Source organism: Coturnix japonica, chromosome 4, assembly GCF_054131305.1.
Source record: "Coturnix japonica strain WE chromosome 4, WE-NBRP24, whole genome shotgun sequence".
NCBI lineage: Eukaryota > Metazoa > Chordata > Aves > Galliformes > Phasianidae > Coturnix > Coturnix japonica.
Genome location: NC_140666.1, coordinates 16,918,738 through 16,931,175, shown reverse-complemented (window position 1 = coordinate 16,931,175; position 12,438 = coordinate 16,918,738). Strand labels below are relative to the sequence as shown.

Below are 12,438 nucleotides of genomic sequence, written 5' to 3'. Positions count from 1 at the left end.
ACATTTCTGTAAATAATTCTGCTGTGTTAGCACAGATTGTCATTCTACAATGTTCAAATGAACTACTACTAACTGTTAATAGAAAATTGCAGACGAAGCATTCTTAACTTGCTGCATTCTCATACATAAGCTGCAATTTTTGAAGCAATCTAGAGTCTTCCACCTCCAGAAAGTCACAGTAGAGATAAGATTTACTGTTTTATGTTATTCAGGCAGATGAATTTATTTTTATTAATTTTTTGAAGAAATATTTATGATCTTCTTGATGTACTTTAAGGGTAAATTAACAGCCATTTGGATTGATCTGATTCAGCACATGCTGATTAATATTAAACTGACATTATTTCTACTATAACTGGAATATTCTTCATCCAGAAGAATGCACAAACTGCAAGTGTGTGAACTCATCTACCTTGTGGTACAGATATCACCACCTGTTGTTAATGACCAAAAGATCAGTATGCAGGAAACCAGCTGCAGTACTCTGAAGACACTCCTCTGAGTCTTCCTCTATACACACTGGGAGCCTTGGCCCATATCCTTTCACTTTTCACTTAGAAGGTTGGTAGGTGAAAGAATGAGCAAGAAGTTTTGGGAGTCAATAGACAGCATGGTTGACATGATAGAAAAAAGATCAGTCCTCGATAGAGCAGGACCCTGGGTAGGCTGTACCTTGAGGAAAAGGAGGGGGAAAGAATTGAATCTTTCCCTGGCATGTGTAACTTCTTGAAGCTGCACTACATCTTTCCAACCTGGACCACTCTTTGCTTCCTTTACCTCTGCCTTAAAATCATGTGCAGGAAAATCACTGCTGAATATTTTTCTGCATGTCAAAATTTTTTAAGTCCTCAGCAGGAAAATATCTGTGCTTCTTGACTTTAGAAACTTATGGTTCAAAAATACATTCCCTATCTTGCAGCATAATTTCATGTGATTGGATTTCCAGCTGTACTAGGGCTCTGTACATTGATTTTTCGGAAGGAACAGCAGTACATTTTTCATGTCTGTGATCTTTTACACCAACTGCAATACTGCCAGCCTAAAATTCTACCTATCTTGTAATTTTCCTGTAACGAAATATAATTCTGTTCTCTAAAATTTAGCATGTACTTCAAGGGAGTATCTCTTTAGATTCTATATATCCTGCGTAAAATGTAGATTGCTAGTAAACAGCATTGCTAGTAAACAGTTATTCTATAAAACCTCCTCAGTTTCTTTAGAGTGCTGTACTTATGCTTAGTTTTTGAAGGAATTAGGTAGAGCTTCATATTTTGGCTTTTTTGCTTCTTTGTGGTCTACATCTTCTGATGCTCAGGTTCAACCTCCCTTAAATTTCCTATAAGAGGGTAGACTGATGAGAAAGAGACTTCAGTGAAGATGAGACACAGTCTATCAGTTGCTGTGCTTTGGCCTGTTGTGGATTATTTTTTTATTTATGACATGAGCAATTGTTAGCCAAAGGGCAGCCTTCTTTTAGATGCTCTCCTAGAGCACATTTTAAAATCTCATCTATGATCTGGGGTGTCTTCTCTTTCAGATGTTTTTTTTTTCCTGAAATGTTTAAAACCATTGCAGCTGTCTGTTACTTGTTATACGCTGGCGTAATATCCATAATGTAGAACATAATTAAAATTTCTGACTGGATATTTTCTTTTCTATTCGTAGTTATTTTTTTCATCTGTCACCTTTTTTTCAGCTTAAAAACTGAGTTCTTTGAATTGCACATGTGTGCCTTGCACAAGATTATTTCCTGTCTCGATTATCTCACCCCTTAACAGGAGTGCAAGAAAAACCATAAAGGCAGCTTTCATTTTTTGCAGAGCATAATAATTTTGCAAACATTATGTCTTCAGTAGCTTAAGCATCAGCTCACTGAGCTAGAGAGATAAATAAAGCCCCTGGCAGCACAGCTACAGTTTTACTTTTGAACAAGCTTTTTGTAAAGAAATGCTTAGGATAATGAATATGTGAGTTCAGGAAGCAGATGAAGAAAAAAAAAATGGAGAGCATTAAATATTTGAGTATAGAGGAGCGGAGGAACAATACTTATTAGAAAGGTAAAGGAAAACCTTATATTTTGTTTTTGAATATATGATGTATGTTTGAATACATTTCATTTGATCTTTGCAATTAGTAACTTTCATTATCAAGCTGTCCTCTCACTACCGAGTAGTCTAGTCTTCTCCACTTGTAAGCAAGTAAACAGTGACTTTTAAACACCTTTATAGTATCTCTGCAGATTTTTTTCCTGTGATTTTATATAATTTCTTCACTTGTTTTTCAATTACCTGTAGAAATTTCAGGTCAATAGTTGTTGAGTTATAGAAGGTATGGACCTTATTCCCCTTCCATTTCTGCTTATGCAAATCTGAAGTAGATCCACTGACAATTCTTGGAACTACATGAATACAAAGCTGACTTGAAAGAAGTCCAATAGGTGCCAGTGACCTGAATTTCACAGAATTTGTGCTTTATAGTATGTGGCAGCATGGCGAGACTTGTCCTTCGTGAGCCTCCCACGTGTCTACTACTCATGAATGTGGCATTTTAGTAACGTGAAGTAAAGTTCAGTTTGCAAACTAGGCTAAGGCAATTTATTTTCCGCGTAACAGGAATTTAGGAAGCAACTGCTCACAAAAAAAAAAAGATGTATGTAACACTGATGAAATTGCAGATAGAAGTCTGTCATGTCACTGTAAATATCTGTGCCTGCAGTTGAAATACACAAGGAAATTAATTGCAGCACTATACATATTTATAAAAATGTCAGTGTGGGTTCTGTTGGTTTTACATATATGTATCAGAAATCCTTTTATAAGGTTGACATTTCAAGTTAGCAGTGAGATTGCATTCCAATGATAGCTTTTTGGGGACAGAAATTTAGTCAAACAAAATGCCATTTTTAAAATAAATAAATTGCTGAAAAAAACTTAGGCAGTCAGAAATAAGATTTAATTACTGCTGATGCAATATATTTAAAAGAAATATTCTTTACTTACTCATATCAGCTGTTTGCTCCTTCTGCCTATACAGCTATTTTCTTCTTTGCTAAATTACAGTGAGCTATTAACAGGTAAAAAATTGCATAACTGACAAGCAGTTACAGATTTTACTCATCTTTTTCTTTTCCTGCTATCGTGGAGACATTGTAACATTTCCCAATGACAGATTATCCATTAGTTAATTAGATTTTATTATTCAGCATTTATAAAAATTAGTCATGTAGAAAATAAGACTTCTAGAAAAACACGTTTTACTAACCGAAACATACTTAACTCTTGTTTCTATTTCGGTCTAATATATGCAAGTTCACAGTATGCAAACAGTTGTTTACAGTTACACTAATTGAACCTGTTTGGTCAAAAGGAACCTTGAACACGGATCCAAAATGATCACCCATGGTAAAGGTGCTCTTTGTGCATTATTTTGGGAGGAAAATTACAGAGCTGGACCAGCTCTGTAATGATAATTAATATTTTTAGTATAGGAGATGAAAACAAGATAGCCAGTGTGGTGCGAGTAGATACTGATCGGGAAACGCTTTAATTTTGGAGTAGCCTTAGAAATGAAAGACCTCTGCCTGTTAGGAGTCAGAATGGGAAACAATTAAACTGACTAAATTACTTTCCTATTTTTAGTGATTAAAATTAGTAACACTGTAAGGCAGAATTATATGAGGAAAAAAAACCCTACAAGTCTTTTCCAATGAATAAAATGGTTTTTGGTAGAAGTAGCATGGGTAGCGCTGCTGTCAAATTTCTTTTGCTTGGTTGGCCGCAGGATGTATTTTACTAGGCTGTCCAAACTATTTTCAGGGATGATCAGATCAGTTCATTCATATTTAATAGTGCATTAACAGCAGCAGAAATCTGACATTTATTATGCAGGATTTTACCAAGCTCTTCAAACAGATATTTTGCTATAGCTGTATGCTCTTATTACTCAGTCTCATTCAAAAAAATCTGATGAATGTTTCCAGACTCTATATTTTCATTTCTGTAGGTACTTTCCACTTCAGATTTCAGGTATACTCTAAGGAGGATAAAGTCATTTATATCACTCAGTTTAAACAAGAAAACCTGTTACCACTTTCTGTACTCAATCACTCAATAGAGAGCTCATGTCATTGCCTAGACTTAATAAGGCACGTGGGAGATTTCCTTCCTTTTATCTGTGAGGATGTCATTTCAGTACTCTTTGTCAGCTACCTTATTTTAAATGGTCTTGCATATTGTTTATAATTCATGGTTAACTTAGTAAAGAGGTCAGCTGCTATAGAAGCATCTATAAAACATTTCCCTGTATCCTGTAGGGATGAAAACTTAAAGTCTATCATAAAATATTTTTTTATAACTACAACCACGGTGTGTCAGAATAAGAGAGAAGAGAGCATGAAGGGCATCATATATAAGTGGAATACTGGAATTCTATGACAATTAAAACAGGGACTGTTTCACTCTTTTGTAAAGACTAAAGGTCCTGCTGTGGGTAAAATGCCTTTGTGATATCACATTAGGTAACTAGCTTAATTTCATTAGATGTAATGAACTTAATTATTAGATGACAAACAAGACTCATGAGAACTTAAAAATACTGCAACATCATAATTTCCTCTCTAACTTATCAACAGAATAAATTAATAATATAAGGATTTATGGCTGTTTCCGGTGGCAAACCATCCACTAGTCATAGTAGAAATATCAGAGTGGAATATGATATATGATATTATCTGGGGTGAAGGAAGGAGGCAGCAGCATTAATGTTTGTCCCCTGAACATTTCATAATTTTCTTTTAAATCTGTGTGAGTTAGAATATATTTTTCAGAGTCTTTGGAGTTAAATACAGAACCAGCAGACTTAAAAATAGAACCAGCAGACTTCCTGTCTTTAGTTATGTGAACTGTGCAGCTAAGTTCTGTAACTGTTTACTGAGGTCCTATGAGATTAAATATTTTACAGTGTACCAAAAGTAGTGATGTTAAACCCCAGGCATTATACTTCCAAAAAAAGAATCTGTTTCCCAATTGGTTCTTCAGAAAGGATTTAAAGTCAAAAATTTTTCAAGTGGCAATTTCTGCATTTCAAGATGAGAAACTGCTTTTTAGCTGTGGGAAAACTTCTCCATCAGAAAGCTCGGTTTAAAATAATAAAGAGTTTGAATATTTCATTTTTCATCCTGAATCACTTGCTCCTAAAAGAGTTCAGCTCCACACTTCAGATAAATAACTTCAGTTTAGAAAATCAAGTTATGGAAAGCTATGTAAGCATGGTGTTAATGAAAGATTTGATTACAGGTTTCTCATTGTTTTTAATGTTCTCTGCAGTTTTCATTTGAAAGTCTACGTTGCAAGTTTTTCTTTACATGTAACACATTCTAGAGCACACATCCAAATTTTAGCATTTTTACAAACATTGACCTGCTGACATTTTTAGCTTCTTGTTTTACTTAAGTTTGATTACAATACAGCTGAAGTCATTTGCAAGCAAAGATGTAAGTTGCTTTAAACGTGATCTTCTTTGTGAAATAACATCTACACAGAAATTGATCTTTTCCATTTCTTTTCTCTTTGGGTTACAGAATGAGTGGTGTGATTTACTTCTGTCTCATCTCCTACTGTGGTTATCATGACGCTGAGTGCACCGAGGAAGTTCATACTCTTTAGTGTTGCTTAATGCTATTTGTTTTTCTTCTACAGAGAGCAGGGGACACAGTCAGTGGAGATACTGAAAGGTAATTTCTTCTGTTATTTTTGTGTTTAAAGAAATGTAATTTGTCCATGAATTACATGTACTTATTAACTTGTAGAAACTCAGTTGCAGTACCTGAGGAATAAATTTTCCAGTCTTAGTGAGAAAAGCATTAATATCTCTTAGCAAACATCATAACTTTTTCACCTGCTAACTTCAAATATGAAGATAAATTACACAGGTTGAATTTTCTTTATTTAAATGCTTCAGGTGTAAAATTATTAAAAATTATGAGGTGGAAAAAATGATGCCAGTACAAAGCTTGAGACGCTGCCTCTCAGTATTAGGAACAAACAACAACAACAGCTACAAACAAAACAACCCTTCAGCTTTTTTTTTCCAGAATGACTCTGAGGATGAAAACTCAGATGCGTAACTAACGTAATTTTTGAAAGGAACAAGCAGAATTTTCCAGTTAGCGTATAATTCAGAATGCACAAAAGTTCCTGCTTGCAATTGTCTTAAATTTGATAAATTCTAAGAATAAGGACTGCTGTTTCTCTTACATTTGAATTTAATGAACCCATTTGAATACTGGAGTGATATCTGTCTTTATTTCCTTCACATTTGATGATGAACCAAATACTTAAGTTTCATTAAATACGTCACATTAAAAGAATGAGTTTGAAATAACTTTATGACTATCATGGAACGCTGTAAATAAGGTTTAGTTGAAGTGTATTCTTATGGACAATTATTCTTTTTTAAAAATATTTTCATCCTGTGTATGACATAAACTTGTTAATGAAGTGAAACCATGCACTGAATACAAAATAATTCATTCCTTTACAGTGCTTCCACCAAGTATTTAAAACTAGCCTTTCACTACCTCATAGCCAGTATCCAGGGCTACAACAGGGATAGTTGTTCTCACTATACACATCACCTGGTGCCAATTATTTCGGGATTGCCAGCATACCTAATTACTCTAAGAGAATTGCACGTGCTCAGTATGTCAGAACAGTCTTGGTAGACAAAACATAAATGTCTACTAAACTTTTGCCATGTTTTCCATGAATATTTGGTTTAACAAGCTTTTGGAAATCTGTTATGAGCCCAGAAAAATTAATTTCTTTTATAGAGTGATTTTCCCTTTCTAGTCTTTCTCCCATGGGTTTTAAATTTCAGATCCTGTGACTGTTTTTTATCTCACAAAAATCTGAAAAACATCTTTAAATGGCAGAATGAAATCTTCTTGCTCGTAAGCAACTTTGTTAAGGGCTTGAATAACTTAATATAAAGATATTTCAGCTTAAAATCAATTTAGAAGGGATCTGTCAGAAGATTTTTATCCCACATAGTAAAGTACTGTGGGGCTGTGAGAAGAGTTTCACGTATTTGTATGAAATAGCCTTGACTGTACAGTTGCTTTTTTTGGTGCAGTGATGTGATCACATCGTTTTGTCTAAAAAGAGAAAAAGAGCCAAAAAGATGCTTCTTACAGGTAATATAACATACAGTGTACTGAAGGAAATAGTTACAAAAAGCATTAGTCAAAGCCACAAAGTAGCCAAATGCCAGAAACAGATGTGTGCAAAATATATGACTACAGAATCTTGCTTACAAATCCCTTAAGATGAGTAGAATGCAAAGCAGATCTAGTGAGGTTTTTTAGGCTTGAGCAGAAGAAAAGGGAGACATTTGTATGTTACAACTGTTATTGTTTCAGGGCTGAGAAAGTGCTAATAATACATACTAATAATAAGACATCTAACACGTAGTTGCTTCTCCAGTTGTTCTTCAAAACGAATGTCTATGTGCTCTTTGATCTTAACTTTAATATAGGAAAAACAAATATAAGTCATAGGAAGTTTTGGTATCTGTAATAGATTCTAGATGTGCATCTACAACATAGCTATAATACAGAATCATAGAATGCTTTAAGTTGGAAGGGACCTTTAAGATCATCTAGTTCCAACCCCCCTGGTATAGGCAGAAACGCCTCCCACTAGACCACACTGCTCAAAAGACCACATTGCTCAAAGACCAGGTTGCTCAGAGACATCATTACAAATACCTCAGGTTTTAAAGATCTCGCTAACCTTCTAACCACACAGGCTTGCAGGGGAAAGATAAGGCTAAAAATGATTTGTATCATTCATGCATTGCCCAGCTGCTAGTTGAATAATGAGTTTTAACACTACTGCTTTATGACTACTTGCTATTTGTTTACGCTTGGAAATATAGCTCGGGTTCTTCATAAAGTGCTTTGTATTTTTAAATATTAATACTTAAAAATTGTTTCTATCATTTCCTTGGTGGCTTTGGCATAGTTTGGAAATGATTTGTTTTATTCGTTAATACTGAAGAGATCAGAGAGGAGAGACTAGTTTATTCTTGATGTTGTTTTGTCAACTTGAATGTACAGATGCTCCTGTACTGCAGTAGTCCAGAACAGTATGGATGCATCTGAAGCACCGTTCTGAATCAGTAGGTGAGCCAGCGTAGAACTGAGATGTCAAATTTCACTGCAAAATGCTTAGTAATTAATTTTCAGTGAGCATTTGCTCATTGTGGCAGGAATGCATTATGATATGGAGATCCTAAGAACTTGACTAGAAATCATGAATTCATGTAAAGCACTCAAAGACAGGTTCCTGTGACCACATAAGTAGATCCAGGTTGCGACATGAGTGTTCTTCAGAACCTACAATAAGGAAATGTCACATAAGGTACAATACAGTTCTGCACAAATGCGTTTTCTTATGCACTGCTTTCAAATTTGTGCAATTACAGCGGTGAGGAATTTAACCTATTTTAAAAGAATGTGCTCGGTACTTTAGAATAAATAATGCATCAGGGATAGATGCATTAGGGCAGCCATCAGGTCCCCTAGGCACTATGACTGCTCAGTGTTGAAGCTGAGAATCCTGAAACATTGTCAGAATGACATTTTAAACAGAAAAGTATTTTTTCTGAATCGTGTCAAATCTCTGAGGAGTTTTGAATGGTGGAAGGCCATATTTGTGGCTACTGATAGGAACAGATGTAGTATTAAAAAATATATTTTGAAAAAGCAAAATTGTATACCACAAAAAAGAAAAAATGTATACCACATAAGTACCATTAAAAAAGTGGACTTAAAAAACAGGGGGGGAGGCAAAGAAGAATAATCCATGACCTTTCATTTTCCTGAAGTTTTTTTTTTGTTGCCTTTATTCCTAAGCTGCAACCAGAACGGACTCAAAGCAATCTGGAATGTGAGATGTGAAAGCTGAAGACACTTTTGCATGTTGCTTACATTCAGAATTTTATTTCCCAGTTATACGCTAAGTGAAAAAGAACAGGGTGCCAGATTTGCCATTTTCTAGTTGTTCTTTGCTCTGGATCAATGAAGGTGTTACTCAAACACTGTTCTTAATCCTCATATAGAACTAGGTATCCAGCTGGTAGTAGGGACTGTGTTCAGACGTAGTGCATAATATTTAACCAGCAACTTCAAAATTCTTTCTTGACTCTACCGCTCAGTAAACTTGAGATCCCGTATTTATGTAATCTTTTGAAAGAGGAGCCATCTTGCAGAGCAACAGAAGCACTCAACATAGTCTGTGGTAACTGTGCATCAATAGGGGCATTTCCAGGCAGGTCTCCAGTCAGAATGACAGGAGGATATTCAATCACAGCAGAAGGAAAATGCACTGCTCAGTAGTAAATATCCATTTTTTCCTGTTTGAAAAGTAAGCTCTGGTAAATGACCTATTTTTCTTTTTTTTTTTCTTTTTTTTTTCTTTTTTAACATACTGGAATCTTTCACTGGTTGGGAAATTTTTACAGATTTGGATAGTGAGAATGTAAGATTAGATCGCTCTGAGTAGTTAATAAATATAACTTAAAGCAGTGAGTAGTGTATAAAATTATTTGCAGAACAATGGAAAATATATATTAGCAGTTTGTTATAACTAGAATCATTTTATATTGCTTCTAGTTTATAATTCTATGCATTACTGCCAGAGTCCCCTTAATCAGGGGCAACAATATAGATTGTAACTATTCCAGATACCAAAGGCTATGTGAAAGGGGAGTGAACTTCAAATAATTATTCTTTTTTCTTTACTATATTCACATCATCATCATTTTAATATTTATTATTCTATCACCTGTGGACAAACCAAAATGGTAGGAATCTAATAAGATACCCCAATTTGTTCTGATAGTTGAGCTCATGTAATGATGGATTTAGTGACTCTGAAGGTAGAAGTTCTGTGAATGTTAGAAGCTTAAATACCTTTAATTTCTAGAGTTTTGTGTGACATTGCTTCTATCTTTATCTGGTAAAAAATGAAAACATGTTCCTGGAAAGGAAAAGAGGAATGTGGAGGTGGTGCTTATAGTCGTGCTTGTTTAATGATGCTTAATAAATGAAGAACCGTGTGACTTATGTTCACCAAAGAGGATTTTTTGTATGAATAGAAAATGCAGGCTATTCATAATTCCAGCAATGCTCTTAAAAGGCTACAACTGCTCGGACAGCAAAAATGCAGAATTATACCTCTATTCTGTTGTATTTCCACATTCAGTGCTCAATCAGTGACAGTTCTCAGCATTCAATAAAAATACTTCAGGTATAATAGTACGCTCAGATTATTGCAGCTTTTATCAAAATACATAAAACTGGAATACAGCACTGCTTCCATCCCTCATACTTCTGATTTTACCATTCTTATTTATTATCACTATTTTCTAATCATATAGTACTGTTCTTCGTTTGAAATCCTCGTTAGAAGCCTCAGCAATTGATTGCACTTTCATTTGCATATCTTTTAAGATGTGAGCTGGAAGCCACCAAGCTACTCAAGTCTTTTAAATTCTCTGTTTTGCTACCACCTGTGTCAAAGACATTCCCATTTTTTCTTAGCTTTTTCTTAGCCCTCCTACTTTAGCTCCATGTTCAGTGTACTGAATATTGAATACCAATTCTGTATGCATGTAATACTGAGGCTGGAGATAGATTTAGCCTTGATCTGCGCTTGTTGCATTTTACCTTGATTTCATAATTCTTAACTTTTTATACTAGTTTCAGTGTGCTTACAATGTCTGGGTAGGAGGGAGAAAACCTTTTTATCCATAGAAGTTCCAGTGTATGAGATACAGCTTGGCAGAGTATATAAAACTCAGAGTTGTTAATTTTTTACATTTCTATCAAACAGAAATATCTCAGAAATCCATTTGAAGAAAAATACATGAGAATAATTATTTTAGAATGAGTTTTACAACAAAATTAAACTTCATTTACTTTTTTCAAAGGTTATTTTCTTAGTACATTGCCTTTTCTATGTCGTTAGGCAATTATTGATTTTGCAAATATCTTGTAATAATTTATGTTGCTTCAGAAGCAGTGCCTCCTATTTATTTCCATATAAACCACAACAAATACAAAGAGCACAACAAAACTACTGAAAGAGCAAATTCTCAGCTACAAAATGCTATTTCTCAACATAGCCATCATCAGTAGCGGTTCATTTTTGCTAGTAACAAACAAGAACCTACATGCCACACCTGTGACCACTGTCTCTGTCACCACTATTGAAGCACCACCCACGTCTTCACTGTACTCACATCCACTGTTTGGTCTCCAGAAACATTCAGCAAGTGTCAATGAATGATGGTGGGTGTAATTATTTCTGCATGGAGGAATTCAGTTCCACCCTTTTGCTTCATGGACGTATCCATGTCAGATCCATTCTGTCAGAATGCCCCTCTGCTGCCATCTGTCACAAAGCAACAAAATGTAATGGGATATTGGTGGGACGGTTCAGCCTGTGCTGCCATGCTACCAAAATCAGCTTGCAATATCTTGGACCAGTATAATAAAATGAGAGGCATTCATTTCAGAGCAGCCCTGGTATTTTATTTGTTCTTCTGATGTGTTAATTATAAGAGATTAATTTTTCTTTTTCTAGTTCTTGGTTTGTATCAAAACCAGAATTAAATATAGACATGAAAACAAGCATTCATAAGATCAGTTCTCTTCACTGATTTGAGAAATATTGGGCCTGGCCATCATAACCATATCACTCCATTTGGCTTTATCTCCTTCTTCATTCTTCTCTCTTTCACTTCTGTAACAGCTGTTTTCCTCAAAAGAAAGGTGAGGAATAACTCAACTTAATGTGGTACAGATAAAGTGAACAAAAATAGATGGCATGTTAGGGTTCCTTTATGTCAAAATTAATCAGTTCTGCCAGTTTCACATAGAGAATTTACTTGTCTGAAGAGAAGGTCAGCATTTCTTCTTCTGTCATCTGTGGATCTGAATATTTGACGAATAATTACATTTTGTGAAGATTTTAATACATACAACACCTTTTAAAAGAACCCCGCAGACTGCAAAACTGTTCCCAGATATAATTTATGCTCATTGTACATTAGAATACATATTCCTGACCTTTCATTAGATGTTAACTTTTGAAGAGTTTTCAGAAACCCAATTGCAGATAATTTCTATAACTACAAGATTGTTGCTGGTAAGTAGAGTCTATGATTACTGCAAGGAGATGCATTACGGGGTTTGCGTGGAAGCAAATAAAACTTGACTAAGGACTTTTGAGAGAAAAAAGCAGATGTATTGTTCATATTGTATATTGGCTGAGAGAAAGAATGGAGGCATTGAAACTGACACTTTCCAGATGGGTCAAAGCCATGATTAAAGTAACAGACCAGAAAGCAGGGGGGAATGCCCAGCAGGATGGA

General features: G+C 34.9%; 1 protein-coding gene across 1 annotated transcript in view; it reads left to right on the top strand.

Annotated features, from left to right (window-relative positions):
* Nucleotides 1-12,438, top strand: part of LOC107312666 (connector enhancer of kinase suppressor of ras 2-like) — a 167,892-nt gene that overhangs the window by 125,600 nt on the left and 29,854 nt on the right. Inside the window, exon 15 of the mRNA XM_085544621.1 lies at nt 5,697-5,731. Within this exon, the coding sequence (XP_085400747.1) occupies nt 5,697-5,731 (35 nt within the window). The remainder of the gene's footprint in view (nt 1-5,696; nt 5,732-12,438) is intronic.